Source organism: Phoxinus phoxinus (genome assembly GCF_949152265.1).
Source record: "Phoxinus phoxinus genome assembly, chromosome: 18".
NCBI lineage: Eukaryota > Metazoa > Chordata > Actinopteri > Cypriniformes > Leuciscidae > Phoxinus > Phoxinus phoxinus.
The window spans coordinates 4,690,794-4,712,053 of NC_136893.1; the positions used below are offsets into that span (position 1 = coordinate 4,690,794).

Consider the following 21,260-nt stretch of genomic DNA (forward strand, 5'->3'; position numbering starts at 1 on the left):
TACAATGTTAACCAAAGAAATGAATGTTGTGTGTCCTCACGGCTGCATGGTTGGCTGCAAAAGAGGAGTTATTTTCATAATGACCGGCCTGGTATACAAATAACGTCCTTACAGCACGACATCCAGAGAGATGCCTCCTGCTTTCGGATCAGCTGGATCAAAATACACATTAAATAATCATTCAATTCAAATGACCACTTAAAAAAAAGAGCTGGCAACCTGGCTAATATACTTATTCTCCTGCTTCTGCTTTATTCACAATGAGTCAAAACATGCTGAGACTGAAAAATGTATAAATATGCTGTGACTGAGTAGGCTGAAAAATTAATAAATAATCTCTAGAACCATCATGACTTCATGAACATCAATGCAAAAAAGAAATACTCTATTGATGTAAGGAACATGTTGTTTACATGCTTCACAAGGTATATGACCCTTCTTTAAAAAAGAAGTGTGCTTAATGTGCACTTTTAGTGCTCTTTATATGTTGAAATAATATTTTAAAATAACTATACTTGTAGATAATGTAATATTAATGAAATAAAATGTTACTTAAATGTACTTAAAGAGAGAAGCCTATGCACTTTCAGGGCGGTTTCTTAAAGGGATAGTTCACTCAAAAATACAAATTATGTCATCATTTTCTCACCCAAGTTTTATGACTTTCTTTGTTCTGTGGAGCTTAAAATAATATATTTTAAAGAATATGGGTAACCAAACAGTTCCTGTTCCCCATTGACTTCCATAGTATTTTCTTTTCCATACTATGGAAGTCAATGGGGAACAGAAACTGTGTGGTTACCCATATTCTTTAAAATATATTATTTCATGTTGAGCAGAAAAAAAAATCATACATAAAATCATATGGTTCATGGGTTCATAGCTGCAAACCATTGAAATTTCAGTAGGAAGAGTGTTTCGCCTGTCACTATTTTATTTTATTTTATTTTTCATACTAAGGGTTTTGGCTCCTGGTTTAAGTGGAGAACAATGTAAAGTATTGTTTCATATTATTTCATAATTTGTTTAGTAAGGCTACACGGGGCTTGACATTAACTTAATTTGCTCACCAGCCACTGTGGCTAATGGTTTTCCAAAGTTACTAGCCTTTTTAAGCAATTTAACTGGCCACAATTTTGACATCGATACCATGGGGAAAACTGCCATATATAATTTGTTTAATATTATCTCATAATTTGGCAGCAGGAATATTAGGCTGCTGTCACTTTAAGAACTGACGCACTGTATTGGAGGAGTTCCTGATATATTTTAAATATCGATATGTATCGAAAAATCTATATTTTTGACAAAAATGTGTATATTATATAGCCTATAAATGTCAAACCGCCGAGGTGACTAGTAGGACTGACTGTGTTACACTCCACTGCTGAAATCTGCTATACAACAAAGCGGGGTTAGGTTATGTTTCTGACACCATTTTGGAATTAGGCCTATATGAATTTCATACTTTGTCTCACATGTTTGCTTTAAACCATCATATGCTTTTAAAGTGTATTATTTCCACAAAAAGCACTAAAAAAGCATACTAAAGTGTAGCCTACTTCTTTTTCACAAGGGGATATTTGAAAGAAAACATACACAAATAAAGGACAACAATGGTGGACTGATTTCTCCATGCAGTGCAGCGTGTCGGTTTTGCGTGACACACAGGGGTGTGTTTACCTGTGTTTGTGTTGTCTGAGTTTCTATGTCTCTCTCTGTTCTTTCCTAAACACACAGACACACTATCATCATCATCATCATCATCACACCGTCTACATGAACTCCCACTATAGATCAGGTCTGCAGTAAAGCACATGGTTCTGCAGGCAGATGTTTACCGTGCTCAGGTGTCTCTCTCTCTGCTGGCGTGTCCTGTGGGCGCGGGGCGACGGGTAACTGGGCATGATGGGCATGATGGGCGGAGCCATGGAGATGGAGATGGTGACCCTCCGCTGCCTCTCGCTGACCTCCTGCCTCTGCTGCTGGTCTGAGGATGTGCAGTTACACAAACACAATCCATCCGTAAGTCATTTATATCAACAAGACTCGTGATTTGAGGAATAATAATGTCTCTGGAACACAAATAATGAGGTATACACTCTGAAGTTTAATACTTAGAGTTAGGTGTTTGTTCAAATTACCTTAACCAAGAGCAATATAATAACAGTGATGCTTGCAACTCAAGCACCACTAGTAATTAGAAATAGCATAGTGTGAGTGATATGAAATCATAATTCACACGTTTGAACTTATAATCATTTTGTCCTTTTTCAATTGTTTTAATGTGCATTGTGTAATATTTAGGAGGATCTGTTGACAGAAATGCAATATCATATACATAACTATGTTTTCAGCGGTATATACCTTACATTATGAACCGTTATGTTTTTATTACCCATTTATTTCTACATAGCCTACACCGCGGTATCTTACATTGAAATGCGCCGACATGTTTCTACAGTGGCCCTAAACGGACAAACGCGTTTCATCACTATGTTGTTCTTTGTGCTAAAAATAGTATTCGCAATAAAATATCGTTTTACTGAATTAATAAGTAAACCTAATATCTTAATTTATCTTTGTAAAGAAACCTCATTGCTTAACTGGCTACTCTCTGCTGTCTCCAGACGACGACTTCCTGTCGGCCACCGTAACTTCTATTGGTTGCAATTCACAAGCCTCTCCACTAGATGCCGCTAAAAATACACAGTGCACTTTAAACTTTGCTCTTTTTATTTGGAGATTTAATGATTTAAATTGTATTATAGCGTGTGGCTAATTATTACATCGTCTGACATTCTTTTGCCGTTTTTCACTTTTTCTTATACATTACAAATAAATAAAATCGAATTAAAATGTTAATGTTATAGTTTTAATAGTTATATCTTGTCACAGTGTTGTTATGAAAACTAAAACTATTCAAATAATTTTCGTTAATTTAAATAAAGATGAAATAAAATAAATGATAAACATTAGATGAAAAATATTAGTTGCCTTGGAAAAGTTTAAGTACTAAAATTGCTAAAAACTAAAACAAACGTTTTTATAAAAATATAAAATAAAATATTTAAATATAAGATGGAAAATTTAACCAAACATTAGAAATGTTGCCTTGGCAAGTAACAAAAAAAAAAAAAAAAAAACTTTAAGTTAAAGCACTAAAATTACCAAAACAACATTTAAAAAAAAAAAAAATCTACATAGAAATACTTTAAATAAACTTAAATAAATCTAAAATCACAATGAAAACTGAAAATATAAAAATAAATCTAATGAATAATATTTACAAATACTATATTACTATAAATGTATATAAACTGGGCATGTATCACAAATCACATAATTGAGAAGTGACATTTCCATCTTCCTCCACTAGAGGGCGGTCAGTGTCTGAATGGAGGATTATGAAGAACCCAAACAACTTTGCTTATAGAGATGTGATTGTCAGAAGGTTTTCTTTTCTCTCAGGATGAAGGAATGAATCTGATGATTGATAATCGAGCGGTGAAGGTCTCTAACCTCTGTACAGCGCGCGCAGGCTCTGTTTGGCATGTCGATGCAGCTCTTGGACGCAGGCGGGCCGGGTCGAGGGCAGGAACACGTTCCTCTGCAGGAGCCAAGGGGCCTGGTAGTGTCCACTCAGCTTGCTCTCAATGTCCAGATTAGACAGCGCTGCGGAGAGAACGACAAATATCTTACAAAGACATCATTCACATATTAGTGGTCATATGTTTATGTTGACATAGTAACTAGACTGCGTCAATAAGTGGATGTTTACTTATTAATTAACCTTTTTAAAGTAAAAAATTACAGGAAAATAATAAGAAAGATAAATGTGGAGTCAGTGATATTACGAAAAACCTTGAAATATTTTGTATTTTAATTTCTTTTATTTCTATACCTCCCCTAAATTGTTAGATGTATGCTTCATTGCACATTCTCTTGACTTTATAAGCCAGTCTGCAACACAATGTGAAACAGTAGCTGCTCAGATTGAGACCTTTAACTCTTCACATTGCCTATAAACCTGCTCTTATCACTTCCTCAAACGCTCTCAGAGAAGCTACAACTGGTGTGAAGTGCAAATAACCTCAGTGCTGATCACATAGCCAAACATTAGCAACACAATGCTACAATCTCCCAGTGGCTAATGGATCAGTGTGTGAGTAACAAAAGGGTTTAATTGAACCAAACACCTGATTCATGAGCCGAAAGCCTAAAGTCTACAGGGGTGCAGTCTACTTCAAACCAGTTCTGCATCCAAAATCACATCCGGTCAGTGGGTGAAAAACAGTATGTGCAACTGATGCTGGTATCACACATCATAATGACAACGCCGTGCATCTCAATTACATTCATACTGCACACATTAATATAGAACATATTTTTTTTTAGCGGTTGCAAAGTACAAAATAAGTGCCTATACTCAAGAGTATGTGATTTCAGACGCAGCCCATAACTGTTCGCCATTTATTATCATTTTGATGCTTATGGCTTACAGCTTATGAAAACCCCAAATTCAAAATTAGATTATTGTGAAAAGGTTTTCATATCTTTAAGCTGTAAAATGATAACAAATAAAGGCTTGAAATATCTCACTTTGCATGTAATGAGTCTAAATAATATATTAGTTTCACCTTTTAAGTTAAATTACTGAAATAAATGAACTTTTGCACGATATTTTAATTTTTCGAGTTTCACCTGTACCTGATAGAGGCACCATTCAGAGGCTAAAACCATCTTTCTTTCCATTGACAGACATTCAAAATGAGCTGATTCAAGCTAAACCATTTGAAAGAAACGTTTAAATCACAAATATTATAATATCACTTAATTCTTGTTCGCAAGCTCATAAAAACAGGAAATAATAGATATTTTTCATGCACGCACACACACACAAGCGCGCGCGCACACACACACACACAGCGCGCGCCTCAGTTGTGAATAGACACAGAGGGTCTGTCTGGCTGGGATGCTGCAGGCAGTGTTCGCTGTAATGCGAGTGAATAGACGTACAGCTCCTCTATATGAGACGTTCCTGTCACCAGCATTAATGCAGAGCAATCTAGGTCACAAACTCAATAGAGCACGTGTGTGTGTGTGTGTGTGTGTGTGTGTGTGTGTGTGTGTGTGTGTGTGCACATTTTGCACACTTTTACAGCAAAATGATATGTTATGACGCAAATAACAATAAAATGTGCTTTCTACAAACTCTACAAGAGTACATTTTGTTAATATTAATGTGTGTTTATGTTTTTCAATGTTCTATGGTGACACTGCATAAAATGCTAAATAAATACGTTATTTTAATTTTTAATCAAATAATATTTTGTGACAATATGTAATATAATTTTTACTTGGCAGAGGAACATTTACATTTAAATACATTTTCTAAATGTTTATTTTTTTCTGAAAAGGATTAAATATCATTCAAGATATTTAATCAGTTTTATTCATTCTATGTCATAATTTTCAACATTGATTATAATCAGAAATGTTTCTTGAGCAGCAAGTCATCTATTATACTGATTTCTGAAGGATCATGCGACACTGAAGACTGGAGTAATGATGCTTAAAATTCAGATTTGATCACAGGAATAAATTACATTGTAACATTCACTTCGAAAACTTTTAATTTGTAATAATATATTTTTTTTTAAAAATCAGCTTTTACTGCATCAAAATAAATGCAGCCTTGGTGAGACTTCTATCAAAAACATAGAAAAACGTACTGATCCCCAACTTTCAAACAGTGTAGATTAAGATGAAGAGCAATTTTCACTATTTAAAAGTTTGTCCCAAATTAACAGCAAATATAATGTTTAAGCATACGGTTTATTATCCCAAAAATGGCACACGTCATCTTTAAAGACGATCCACTGCAACAGAAACATGCAGAATGATCTCCTCACTCCGAGAGCCTGACATCACCAGACACCTCTTCTGAGATGATGCATCATGGAGCTTGTGTGTACCAGACAGAAGACGTCTGCTAAGCTTTTCCGGCCCGCTCGGTGTCGTCCTGGATTTGGCGTTCAGCTCACATGCCTGTTCTGCAGACCACCTCTGCCATCCCAAACCCCGCTCTCCTTTGTAGTTATGCCAGATTATTCCTCTCGTTTCTGATTTCTCCCATCTGGGACTAGATTCAAAGGTTTCATTTAAGCGAGCTGGACCGGTGTCCTGGGCCAGTTCTGAGTCTGGATCAAAGACTTTTAACATGTGAAGATGAACCGGCCCTGTAACTGCCTTTCACTCGGAAAAATGATGCGTCCAAAACCGATTTCACAGCTTTATGTCATAGGAGAAGCTGTGGTTCAGAGAAAAATCTGAAGAACTTAACAATTTCCAAAAAACCTAATATACTTAAGAATCCTGTACAGTGAAAAGTGTTCTTAATTAAACTTCATTGAAAACCTGGATGTGTCTGGCTCCACTGCTTCTACAAGAGGACATCTGAACTGAATCCAGTTTGTTTTCATCCACCACTTGACCCAAATAAATCAGTTATGGGAGCTTCTTTAAGATGTGAAACCTTTGATGTGAAACTATAAACCAACTTGTTTGGCATCACGTACTGTTATGGTTTCACTATATTTAAAACATTTTTTTCTGCTCATCAAGGCTGAATTTATTTGTTCAAAAATACAGTAAAATCAAGAATATTGTGAAATATTATTGTAATTCAAAATAAGGGTTTTCTATTTGAATATATTATTTATTCCTGTGTTGAAAGCTGAATTTTAGGCATCATTACTCCAGTCTTCAGTGTCACATGATATTTCAGAAATCACTCTAATATGATGATTTGATGCTCAAGAAACATTTCTGATTATTATCAATGTTGAAAACAGTTGTGCTGCTTCACATTTGTGTGGAAACTGTGATACATGTTGTTTTCCGGATTGTTTTATAAATAGAAAGTTCAAAAGAACAGCTTTTATTTGAAATCTAGTTTCAAATAAGTCTTTTGTAACATTATCAATTTCTTTACTGTCACTTTTGATCAATTTAAAGCATCTTTGCTGAATAGAAGTATTCATTCTTTTGCACTAGTGTATATTTCATCCAAATTAGTCACAATCTCCATCAAAGTTCACTATTAATTGGATCAAACTAGAGATCATAAAAATATCTGACCTTTTGTACTTGAGATGTATTATGCCAAACATCCTCAGTGACCTTGAAAAGATGCTTACTGACCACTGTTTGAAGGACTAATCTGACAAATCTCCAACAGTGTCTGCTGTTTAATTGAAGAGTTGAAAAATGCTGCTCGATTGAACTGAATTCACAATTTAAATTCACATTTATTTACAGTGCAAGACTGCCAGAATTTTTTTTTTTTTGTATATCCAGATTTTACGCAGAGGGTTTTTGAAAGTCTGGACAGAAAAAAACAAAAACATGATCAGATTTTTCAAACCACATATGTAGGTGGTTTGAAATGTGATTCCAATCAGGTTTTCACTGATGCATCTCCGTCTGGAGGCTCTGGCTGCTCAAATTGGATTTCAAACTGTCTTTTGCGTCACTCAATGACACAATGATACACGACCAAAAAAAAATTCTGGAACAAATCACCTACCCTTCCGTTAATAGTGCGGACAGTCAGCCTGAAAAGATCTGATTTGAGAAAAAAAAATCCGATTTGCCTGCATTTTAAACAGCCTTAGAATGGTGAAAAGCATTAGGAAGGTTTAAAGTAGGGTTTCCAAGTGTGACCCCCGCTGAGGACTGAACTCTTGCCCTTCTCGGTTCCCTTTACTCAGACAGACACGGCTCCAGTCAACCATGGTGATGTAGCATCGCAGCCCATCAACTCACAATCAAGATGAAAACCACCGAATCACGCCATGCAACTAAACACAAAAAATGTTCACACAAACAGTTGAGTGCCATGCCAATTGGTCATCAATCTCATAATCTGAAATATATCAAGTGAAGATTTGACATGAAAAAATTTTGCAATTTAAAGTTTTATGTTGATATATTCTATATATATATATATATATATATAAAATTAATTAAAATCCAAAATGCATTTTTTTGCATGTTTGTGTGGTGAAAATACAGACTTGGTGTGAATTCCTTTAAACCAAAATAGAATCTACAAACAGAATATTTAGTTATGTTTGGAAATATGGGTGGGGTCAAATGGGGACATTGCATAAATAATAAAGTGCATCATTGAATGCATTAAAAACTAAGGACAATGGTGAATATGACCCAGAAGCATTTGTATGAAATCCATTAGTGCCATTATAGTAATAGTAGGGATCTCACAAGACCTCTTAACCTACACATTCTGAAAAGACAAAGCCATATTGATTCTCATTCGAGGATTTAGGTGCTGAATTTTTCTTCTTTTTTTAGGCAAGCAATACAAGATCCTTAAGCATTTCTCAAGCTCAGTCAGTCGCTTGATTCAAGACAGGGTAGTTGTGTGGAAGGGGGGCTGGGATATCTCTTCCTTATAGAGCTGTTTGGTTGTTAGTTGTTTAGCAGCATGGGGTAAAGAGCAACCCAGCAGTGATCTCTAACTGGAATAACAACTCTTTCTTTCTATCCCTCCACAGTCCGAACACCTCAGAGAGAGAAGGGCATTTGTCTACATGGGTCTCTTCAGCAGCTGTTGCACCTAATTGATAAACACCCTAAAGTGTTTCCACACTAAACTGAGAAAAAGAAACACTGGGGGTTTCAACACTTTTGAAAACAGCAGTGCAAAGGTAATTCTCTCTCTGTACATTGTCTAGTGATCATGGGAGCAGTTACTCATAAAACTATGATAGAGATGAACATTAACTAATCCATTAATTCATTTTATGGAATCAAGCGTTAAACAAAAAAGAAAATGTGCAAATAAACCACAAATAACTGGCAGATTAAATTATTGCTGAATTCCCCCTCGTCCACACAAATCAGAGAAATCTCAAAGGTGGTAAAAACAGGCCATCTCCAATGCCTCTGTTCCACAATGACAGAAGTAAACAGCTCCCAAAAACAATAGAGATGGTTTGTGGAGACCGCTTGTCTACTGATTGTATCATCCGAGATAAGCCAACAGGCTTATTCTGGCATGAAAAGTGGAGATGGGAAACAGAAAAGACTTTATCATTGAACCTTTTCCTTTCCTGGTCCTGTTCCCTGTTTTCTTTGCTATCTTTCCAAAGTCAGTGCTATTCTTCTATCATCAATGCTATCTGTAGATTAAACATGTAAAATGGGATCTTTTAACACCACAGTTGGAAAGCGAAACCGAAATTGGAGGCCTTGGCGCCAAATCATTGCAGATATCCCAAAACCTCAAACATTAAAATTGAATTGATACTTTAACTACAACAGAACATTCTGTCTGAACATTTCATAGTTACAGTGTTGGATTTCATCTGAGCTCTTTTACTGTAAAAATCAAGCGTGCAGAATCTAAACTTTTGGCCCTGTAAAGGGCCAGTGATTTGCATTTTTTTAAAAATGACAGCAATGCAACTAAATTTAGCCCAATTTTATGCAAATGTATTATGTCATGCAATACAGCAACTCCAAATGAAAATGCAAAGAGTGGCGTAATCATTTTAAATGCACGTAAATTTACATTATAATGTAAAGTATGAAAAATACTTTTTAAATTTGCTTAATATTATTACATATTACATTTTTAAACACTGTTGTTAAATCCTAAAGCCTTTAGGAGAGCGTTAGATTATGGCAAAGGTAATATAAATGTAACAATGGATGAAACAAGCAAGTACAATTAAATATCCAGTGTTGGCCATACCGATATATAATGCATCCCTAGTACAAACTACTTGCAAGAAAAAGTATAGTGACCCTCAGCTATTTTAACTGCTGTCAGTGTAAATGTACTTTAAGGCTGTCCTGTTTCCCATGCTCAAACCCAACATCTTCAGTCTACAATCAACCTCTAATCACTAGCCACTGGTTGAGACACGAACCCTGAGCCAAACCCCGACCACTGACATTCCCCAATCCAAACACACACACACACACCTTCCGACGTGGGAAAGTCTAGCCTTCCAAATGTTAGCCATTCGTTCCAATGACACCTTCCCTCACTGAAGACCACCTTCCCTCCCCACAGGTCACAGCACATTTGGTATTACCACGAGTCAAATGTTTGGTTTAGCCTAAAGAGTGTGCCAATCTGGCAAATCTTTCAGGTACACAACATCACAACCATACAACGCGGTTAATAGGTCCATTGGGTCGCCAAAGAAGCGAAGTAATGCACATTTCACATTGTAAAATTGATGCAAAAGTAGAATTAGTAACATTCAAATGACATGAGGTCACTTAAGTCAGAGTTTCTGGGCTATAAATCAAATTACATCCAGGGATAAGATTGCAAAACAGAATTTGAGAGATATGGATCAACTCTAAATCACTGGAGAGCCATAAAAAGCTACAAAGTGTAGCATTCAAGATGTCACTATGACAGGAGACATCTACTGTACCTTTAGACCTCAGCGGCATGCAGCATCCGAGAGCCATTACCGTGGTGGAGTGTCTCAGCCGAGATGGTCAGCAAGAGATGAGTGTGTCTCTATCTTCCTCCTTGGTTTTTTCTCATGTTTTCATTTGCCTTTCTACTTCAGCCCCCTGGGGCTTGTTCATCACCCCATGGAATCACAGCACACTTCTTTCTCTCCCTCTCCCTCTCTCTCTCTGACTAACTGACTAAGACCTCAGGCTACTTTCAGCTCAGCTTTGCTGCAACATCTGCAACCCCCCCAATCTCCAGCCTTTTACCCTAGATATCCTCTACCCCCTATTGCTGGTGCACATGGTTCAGTCCGGCCACAACTTGGGCCACTGTAATCCTGTTATGCTTCACTAGAGCAGTCCAAAGGAAGGAAGCACAGGGTCACTAATCCACACCACTCCTGGTGGGACTCCGGCTAGTTAATGCTGCTAGTTGCACAGACTCATGTATGCATGATCGATTCACACTAATCAGCAATTCAAGGCAACTTAAAAATCAATATAAAAAAAGTTTAATATGCAGAAACAATGATAACTAGGCTGACATTTACAAAGCATGAAAACACTAGGTGCCCCTTCAAAACTTTCATGTCAATTTCTGGCTCAACCTAAGTTGTGAGTTTGAGGGCGGTATTACCGGTTTGTCCAGATAATTGTAGACAGAGGTGTTTGGAAAACCTGGGAAGCCATCAGTCTTGTGATTTCTTTAGTGGCACAGTAATTTCAGACTTCCATAGACTTCCATTGCCCTTTGCTACTGAAGTTGGAAGAAGCTAGTAAGTTTGTTTAGATGACTGGGGACACCAATACTTTATCAGGGTAACCCCATCCAAGACATATTCCCTACATAAAACAATTAGATCTGTAACCTTTTCTTGGTGTACTAGACTCCGTATAAAAGCTGCATCCTGTCTATTGACAAATAGTCCAATACTGTCAATGAGGCTCCAATTAAACGACCCATAAAACAAGGACTTGTGCCCTAAGATCTTCTTACCGCTCTGAGGAAACCAGTATGCAATTTACAACCTATTGTTTTCAGGCACAATGTTGAAATGGCTCAGTTACTACAGTAAATAGGTTGTCTTTACTGTGAGTTGTGGCTAGTGTGTGTGTGTGTGTGTGTGTGTGTGTGTGTGTGTGTGTGTTGTGTTATGTTAGCTGGTACACTAATCACTGCTGTGTCATGGTGGTGTAGAAGAGTCAGATGGTAAACTACAGATCAGCTCTTTAACGTGGTCCATAACAGAGAAAAAAACACAAAAAAACATCTCCTTAGTGACTCAATTGTTTCTCATACTCCAGTGGGCTTAAATCGAGAGCAAATGGAGACTATTGCCTGCTTCCTTTGAGCACTAATCTCACATGTGTCCTTTTGAGTGCCAGAATACATCTAAACAATGTCTCAAACTCAAATGACCATATAGTCTGCAATAGAAAGCCAGAGATCAAATATAAAGTAATCATTAAACAAAGCTACAAGATCCAAATGAACTGTACAGCTCTATACAATTGTGCCAAAACTGATTGAGACAAAGTAAAACTTTTTTTTTTTAAGTGCAACCTTTGAGGAATGACATTTCCCTTTGGAGGTTCTCATTTGCATAAGTTTTGTTTCAAGTATTGTTGACTAAATGAGAGGAGATTTCATATGCAAGGCTTTGAGACATGTCTCAGAAAGACAAGGACACTTATTCTGTGTTGATTAAACACAATAACAGACGAAGGCAGCAACAGAGAGAGAGATAGAGAGAGAGAGAGAGAGAGAGAGAGAGAGAGAGAGAGAGAGAGAGAGAGAGAGAGAGAGAGAGAGAGAGAGAGAGAGAGAGAGAGAGACTCCGTCTTAATCTCCTCTAATCCGACCCACTCTCAGCCTCTGCTGACCTTGGCGCCATCATGACCAAATGCTGGAGTGAGACCACAAGAACAGTGTTTAGACACACAAAGACCTTACTGAGCTGTTAACACCTGAGACGAGAGAGGTGGATGTGTGTTTATAGTAGTTCAAAATTCCGTGCATTAGCATAAAACACCTTTACAGCACTTCACAACATTGCATTTTGGTTGCAGACACTGCAGAGTAATGTTGAAAACATTCTATAAACCACACCATAAAAAAAGTAACTTATGCTCACCAAAATGGCATTTATTTGATAAAAAAATATGTTTCATACAAAATATTGTGAAATATTTTTGCAGTTTAAAATAAAAATGTTCAGCATCATTACTCCAGTCTTCAGCGTCACATGATCCTTCAGAAATCATTCTAATATGATGATTTGATGATCAAGAAACATTTCTGATTATTATTATCAGTGTTGAAAACAGTTGTGCTGCTTCATATATTTGTCGAAACCATAGTTTAAAAAAAAAACTATCTGGATTCTTTGATGAATAGAAAGTTCAAAAGAACAGCATTTATTTGAAATAGCTTTGATTGTAAAATTATAAATGTCTTTACTGACACTTGTGATCAATTTAATGTGTTCTTGCTGAATACAAGAATTATATTTCTTACAAAAAACTTTTGAACATTAGTATACAAGTAAGATAAAACAGTTTGGAAATGTTATGATAAAAGTTTCCATATCTGAAAGGTTTTCTGTAGCCTCAATATATCAATATAAAAGTGTTGTATTTTTAAAAACAAAAACACAATGTTACTTACTTATATCTCTCTAAAATGCATTTAATGTTATTGATAAACACTTTATTGTTTAAAGAATGAGGCAAAACTATTTTGGTGATGCTGAATGTAGGACGAGGTTGGTGATAATGTGCTTTATAAAACGTTCAAAAGGGATGTGCTAACAACACCAAAGCAATGTTTCTGCAAAGTTATGAAAATACTTTAAAAACAATATCAGTCATATTAAGTATGTAGGATGAAAATCTTTTATCACAACCTTTTCCCCCAACTTTAAAAAAAAAAAAAAAATTGACATTAAAGCTGTGCTATATAGCTTTCCTTTCCAGTCTGGTCATAAATGATTCATCTGCACTGCATGCTTGGACACACTGAAGACTGAATGAGTGAGGAGGAGGAGCTTTAGTCTCAGACAGCAGGTAGACGTCCAAAAATAACACGTATAATAAGTCAGCTATAATTTGGCTGGGTTTCCTTTAGTCTGAAACGAAGCCAAGGAGACAGAGACACACACACACACACACACACACACACACACACACACACACACACACACACACACTCACACACACACACACACACACACACACACACACACACACACACACACACACACACACACACACACACACACGCACAGCTGTTGGGTCAGTGGATCTGTTATGAGTGCTAATTCCTCACTGTTACCAAAGTGTGATTAACTTTTCAACACTCTTGACACTGTGTCCTAAAGTCAGCATGTTTATATTTAGCTACCTGGACATTTGAAGGTAACTCTATCGCCCCCTTGAGGTTTGTTACTGCACACTTGAATATCTATTATTGAATATCTCCACTATGACCTCAGCACAGGAAGAAAAGCTTTCCCTCTAATTCTCCCTGTCTTTCTTTCTCCTGGTCGCTGGCTCCTTCCTCCGCGATGAAGCTCTTTGATCTGCTCTCAGTAGGAGGAGCTCATAGATCATCCAGGAATGTGATTGTAGGTTTTATTAAGCCATCCGCTTCCATGACCACTACAGCCCCGCAGGTAAAACCTCACTCACCGTCATTCCACGGCTTCCAATTAGAACTTCCTTAAAGCGATAGTTCACCCAAAAATGAAAGTTTTGTCATCACTTACTCACCCTCAAGTTGTTTCAAACCTTGATGGAGTTTCTTTTTTCTGCTGAACACAAAATAAGATATTTTGAAGAATGTTGGTAAAAAAAACAAAAACACTATGGAAGTCAATGGGGTCCATAAACTGTCTGGTTATCAACATTCTTTAAAATATCTTCTTTTGTGTTCCGCATAAGAAATAAATTCATACAGGTTTATAACAACTTGAGGGTGAGTAAATGATGACAGAATTTTCATGTTGGGGTGAACTATCCCTTTAAGACTACAACATTTATTTAGAATTTAAAAATAAACCAAAAGAAAATATGATAGAAGGTTCAGAAGATAAGATTTTTGATGCGAGTAGATTTATGTATCCTATTTTTTAGTATGCATTAGGACTGTAAAATTTCAAACACTATGTTGCCACATGACCTTCATGACCTCTGATTTAAAAAAAAAACGTTTTTTTTAGCCTATACAACACTGAAAAAAATTCTAACCTCCCACATCTAAATTTTTCAATTGGCCCAAGTGAAATTATGCAAATTTATCAAATTAAATTTGCATAATTTCACTTGGGCCAATTGAAAAATTTAGATGTGACCAGTCACTAGACAATTTTAAGTTGTGGAGGTTAGAATTGTTTTTACAGTGAATTTTTACCAATATTAATGTATAAAAAATGTGTGTAGTGATTCCTGTAATGAAAACCTGAGTTATCAGCGTCATTACTCCAGTCTTCAGTGTCACATTTTCCAAAATAGAAGGTTTTGTTATATTTATTTTATTGAAAACAGCCTTGTTATATTGATATTCCATTCAATTTATTGCTCAAATAGTCGATTAAACTTCTGTGTCTGAAATCAGCCGATAAGGAAGCACAGGACGTCTTTTCTCCTCTCTCTTAAACGAACACTGGACCAGGCGACCTGGTTCTTCTCTCCAGCGCTGAATTGCAGTGGTTTAGTGTGCGACACACCACCGCCTGACCGCTAGCTAAGAGCACACATGGATGGTATTTGTGTGCTCAGTGAGAATGAATTAGACCAGAACTGTGCGTAACGCTGACTGGATTAAACTATATACCCACAGCGTCTTGTTTTCATTAGCGGGACGCCCGTACCGAATCATTAAAGAATCAAGTGATGTGGTTTAAAAGACATTCCCTTTCCAAACCAGAGCCTGTTACACAGCAAACTCTGACAGAAATGAACTTCATTAGACATTACGGTCAGAACTGTCAAAGCGTCAACTTCTTTTGAAATGTGTGTATTTTAATGCCATGAAAGTCAATTAAAAATGTGGTATTTTAGAAAGTGTCTCTAAAATCAGTTTGTTTTTAAAAAAAATCCTGCATAACATTTTTCTCCCTTTAATAAAACAAATTCAACTTATTTATATATTACAATATTTTCTATTAATTGATATATCTTATAATATTCTCTATTCAAGAATATACATTTCTATACAATGATATACAGTTCTCTTGCAAAAATATTGACTAATTTAGATGTCAAACATACGGCAAGGTCATGCTTGATTCCTTGAAGTCATTTTGAATGCGTCTGCAAAATGCATGAATGTAAATGTTGCCTAATATATATATTTTTTTTCAACACAACTATATTCAAGTCTGAAGTTATTTAATACGTCTGTTTTTCAAGTTATTGAACACATTTACTATGACAATGCACTGTCTGTGACGTCTCAAGGTAATTGCATACCTCCTGCAATTTAGCTATTAAATGAGACTAATACTTTAGTAATTTTCAGATTTATTTAGTTAAATACTTAATTTGACTTATAATTACATATAATTGCTTTTACAGTGGTGAAAATGATCCTATTTGATGAGCTTTAAAAGAATCCAGGAAAGGAAAATTCTGGGCTAAATGTGTTCAAAATATGTGTGTGTGTGTGTGTGTGTGTGTGTGTGTGTGTGTGTGTGTGTGTGTGTGTGTGTGTGTGTGTGTGTGTGTGTGTGTGTGTGTATATGCATTCATAAAATCTAAGAATCAATCCAGAATCATTTCTTGATTCACGATGCACCGATTTATTGTCCCAGCCCTAATATCGGTATCGGCCAATATATATATTCATATTTAATGTTATCGTTATCGATTCGATATTTAGAAAATTTAGCCGATATACTGTATTAAAGCCAATTGATAATGGATTATTTCCTTCAGATGCGCAGTGTTCACCATGATGGTTTTGAATTGCTTGAAATATGATTGGAATCACTTCAAAAAAAGAAAAATACCGTAAAGTGCAACACGTGAAGCACAAGCCTGTCATATGCTACATAAAATGATCATGAGAACATCATAATTGTGTGCTTGGGACATTTTAATGGTGAGACTTGTTTTTATATTGTATAAAAATTTGTTTTTAGATTTACCAGCCAATATATCGGTTATCGGCTTTCAAATATAGAGTTATCGGTATCGGTCAAAATGTTCATATCGGTGCATGTCTATTTAAGGTTTGTATTATTTTTTAACTTCAGGTTTAGTTATTTCCGTATATATCAAGTTTTGAGAAATGTTTCCTAGTTGAAATAAAATAACAACAAAGTAAATTGTATTATATTACTATAATAACCCTGTTATCAGGGTGTTGCTATGCGGTTTTCTAAGGTGCTCTGGATGGTTGCTAGGCGGTTTCTCACTGTCTTCCCCTCAAGTCTCTGTGATATTCTGGTCAATGTTATTTCATGACATGTTCTGCACTCATTCTTTCATCTGTCAGGCAGAAATCAGTCTGATGGTCTGTTTAACAGGGGTCTGGTCTCTGTAACTGTAGCAGACTTGCATAGCAGCGCACGCTCAGATCCGGACCTGAGGAGCACAAACCCAAACTCGTCATCCATGGGAACATGTTCCTAAACATGTGCATCTGTGTCTTTAAAACTCCCTGAAAAAAGCAGATCCGCTGGATGCTTTCATTTTCTAAGCAAAAAAACAACAGATATCCTTTACAAAGTCACAAATCAGCAGAAAGCGACTCAAGACGAGACCCTCGGAGCAGCTGTCTAATTTCAGAAGTGAACGCAAACCCCAGAGTCCCTGAGAAAAACATCTTCAAAGGCTGACGGAGGAGTCGAGCAGTGTTCGCTGAAGTTTAGACACAGAACTTTTGTTTATCCAGATGTGATGTATTACTCTGCCCTGTGCTTTACTCTGGGGTATTTTCATGACTGCACTTCCCTAGAACTATTGCTCATACTGTACTTACGGTCAGTGATGTGACCAAACACCTGACACTAACTGAACTTAGGCATGCAACCCAGTAGTAAATGCTCCGATTCATCATATCATGTGCCGATATTCACAGACCTGCATTGAAGGGGGGACCCAAACCATGTAAAATACTACTTTACCACGTTTGTTTAGCAGTGAATCAAATAAAATACCACAGCATCATAAATGCATATTCTGTGTTCAGGACAGGAGATGTAATGCCCTCTAGTGGTGTATAAGGTAATACCTAGTTCCAGATACTAAACTTCACAGAATCTCCACAGCCAGGTAAAGAACAATATCTCAAACTGTATATGAAAATATGTTATTGTAGATAAAGTATTAAAAAATGAGAGGACACTTACAATAGTTGTGTTCAAAATGTCCACCGAAGACATTTGGACTCTGACTGAGTCTGGTTTCTCCCAAAGTTTTTTCCCCCCATTTTGTCATATGATGGAGTTTGGGTTATTTGCCCAAATTATAGATCAATAGTTTGGGAACCCTGATTATTACATTCAGTTTTCATTTTAACGCTGTGCTATACTGTACCTTTAAGAAATGTTTTTATTTCGCACTGCGTCTCTCTCTGTCTGATTCCCGCAGTCATTCTTGTGCGCTCTGGGTCAAAACACTCGGATGCACACACTGGACCTCCCACTGGCCATTTATCTGTAGCGCCCGGGGTCACAGACATCACCACCTACTTTCACAGACTCGACCTTTGACCCCCAGCCACCTCATTACAGCACTCCTAACAGACCCAGAGGTCTCTGATCTGACTCAAGGGGAAAGGTCAACTACTGGCCATGGTGATTTCCCTGTAATTAGGCTCGACGCTGGAGACCCTTTTGAATTCAACTAAGCAAAGGTCGAGTTTCGTCCAATCACCATTAAGCTCATCACCACCTGAATACCTCATTCAGCCAAACAAGGGTCCAAATACTGGGGGTCAGGGTGGGGGGGATTGGGGTGTAACCATCCAAAATAGGAGCAATTCAAAGAAGGAAAAAGCAAGCGTTCTGTATTTTACATAAAGGACTGTTTCAAAGAACCATAAAAGCTCAATTAAAAGTTAGAGCACACATTATTTGGGAGTTTGCAGGGTTCTGATATATTAAAAATATATTTTAAAAGAACAAAAATGAGACTCATTAGGCACATAACAATGTGGTTTCAATGTGTACAGTACTTTTGTGAAAATGTTTTATTCTTGTTTTATTGAATCTGTCATTACTTTTTGTACTTTCTGTGCTGGGCACTTAATCTTAAAAACAGAAATAGATTACAGGGTAAAGTGAAAGTGTGGGAAGCTTAAAAAGTCAATCAGATGGTAAATGCATCAACAAACCTTGACAAGTACCGTCACTGTTTTACTTAAAATACTTGATTATACAGTATATTTAAATGTTTTAAGTACTGTATGTACTAAAAAAAAAAGGATTTTAAGACAGCTGATGCTTGGCTTACTGTTATAGTGAAGTCAACAGACAGTATGGACCAAAAATGACCTAAAGACATTTATTTACAAACATCTGCTTTGGCCAATCGATCTGTTTGTTTTATTTACGTAACATATTTATTTCCATCCCGAAAAGCCTCAACTAAGTGCAGCGCGCCATGAGGTTTTTTTTTTAGCCCTTCACCTTCCCCAGCACCACTTGACTATATATGTAGCCTACCTGTCTACTATAGCAAATATCAACTCAGACGAAGCCTACCGTATTTTCCGGGCTATAAGTTGCTCTTAGAGTATAAGTCGCATCAGTCAAAAAATGCGCCATGAAGAGGAAAAAAAACATATATAAGTCGCACTGGACTATAAGTCGCATTTATTTAGAAATTTATTTTACAAGATCCAAGACCAAGAACAGACATTTAATCTGGAAAGGCAAGTTATTCAACTACACAATAGCACACAGAACAACAGGCTGAATAGGTGTCCGGTATGTTAACGTAACACATTAACAGTTATACAGCTGCACAATAGCATAAAGAACATATACATGGGAGGCTGAATAGGCTAAATTAACATTACCCAGTGAGTCCAACAAGCAAGTTACCGGTAAACAAAGACCAAGCTCCCGCGATCTCATCCCACACAACACTGAATCCATTGAGTTCTTCCTCGGTGTCGCTTCTGAACAACTCCGCTAACTAGAGCGCCCTCTCGCGGCTGTAGACGGTAATGTTTTCTCTTGGTTCATCTCAGTCAGTATAAATGAATTTTGATATATAAGTCGCACCTGACTTTAAGTCGCAGGACCAGCCAAACTATGAAAAAAGTGTGACTTATAGTCCGGAAAAAATGGTATACATTTCATCCTTATCAATAAAATGCTGTTAAATCTATTGCCATGATTGATTTCCCTTTACTATATCTTTACTTTACTTCTGTCATAGCAACTAGCCAATACACACGACACGCTGTTGTGAGCAAGTAAGACATGCTGCTGCTGTACAATATGCATACATGAATTACCAGTATCAGATCTGTACAGGTGGAGCTAGGGAAGGTGGAGGGTTTCTGAAAGCGCACTGCAACTTCTGCAGCAAATGCTGACCAGTATTAAAGGTTGAGCAGCGAGTTCATTGGCTACTGATACAGCAGGAACCAATCAGCTGTGCCCTAGAGAATGATGTGAATGCAAGCAGGTTGAGTTAAAGACCAATCAGCCGCCGCCATCTAGAGTTTTTAATGTCAGAACTGTGTTTAAATCACAATTGTATCTCAAAATGTTTTGTGTTTTGTTTTTTAAGTCTCTAATTATTAGCGAAATGCATTTGCTCACAACTCAGGTTGCACAAACTGAAACTGAACAGAAAATCTGGAAGTATCTGGATATCCACAGGCCTTTGAGTCAAAGTAGCAGAATTTACAGATGCTGATCCATTTGGCTGGAGGTCTGGTGGAGTTGTTTTGGAAAGGAGATGTTATTGAGAGCAGACCTCCGTCACTGCTTCACATCCATTCATGCAGATAGCCTGCCAATCCTGGAACTGCTGTGAGCACTGCAAGTTTGGCGGGATCAAGGGGGTTTTAGTTCTGAGTGAAGCTCTTCTAAGTGTGTGTTCTCCACAAAAAATAAAAGCTTGTTTCAAAAATGATTTTTATGACTCATGAAACGTTGAACAGTCCATGAGAAAGAAACTCATTTGGCCTTACAAGCTCCAAAAACAACTTGCTAATCTCAGCGCAGTTACACTAACACAACGGCCACGAAAAACAAACGCACCCCTCGTGAATGAATAAAGCATTGGCTTGAAACAACACAAACATTCTGTTCTAAAGGTGGAAAATCATCAATGAATCATAAACTTCATCAAAAAGTCAACAAAACTATGATTGATTATAGAATAGTTAAACAAACTGATTATACAGAAGTCGGTCAACTCATTTAAATTGCTCAGTGAATTGCATAATTATGAATGCTGGCTAACCAAGAATACTGAATATTAAAATTTTGTGTGCTACAGACATTAATGATAACTCAAAACAGTGATGCAGCTGACATCGTTGGACACATGGTCTCACTCACACACACACACACACACACACACACACACACACACACACACACACACACACACACACACACACACACACACACACACACACACACACACACACACACACACACACACACACACACACACTTAAACCTGCTCTCATGCTTGTAATGGATCTCCCAGAGGGTTCTGGCCTGGATCCACTGCACTGCCTTTGAAGTCCACAACACACACACACAATAAGAGATGTT

The 21,260-nt window shown here is 37.0% G+C and overlaps 1 protein-coding gene across 1 annotated transcript in view; it reads right to left on the reverse strand.

The window, feature by feature from the left end:
- Positions 1 to 21,260, reverse strand: part of nhsa (Nance-Horan syndrome a (congenital cataracts and dental anomalies)) — a 95,286-nt gene that overhangs the window by 10,464 nt on the left and 63,562 nt on the right. Inside the window, exons 2-4 of the mRNA XM_079589321.1 lie at positions 3,523 to 3,675; positions 1,842 to 1,990; positions 1,684 to 1,728 (exon numbers count right to left, since the gene is read on the reverse strand). Of these exons, the coding sequence (XP_079445447.1) occupies positions 1,684 to 1,728; positions 1,842 to 1,990; positions 3,523 to 3,675 (347 nt within the window). The remainder of the gene's footprint in view (positions 1 to 1,683; positions 1,729 to 1,841; positions 1,991 to 3,522; positions 3,676 to 21,260) is intronic.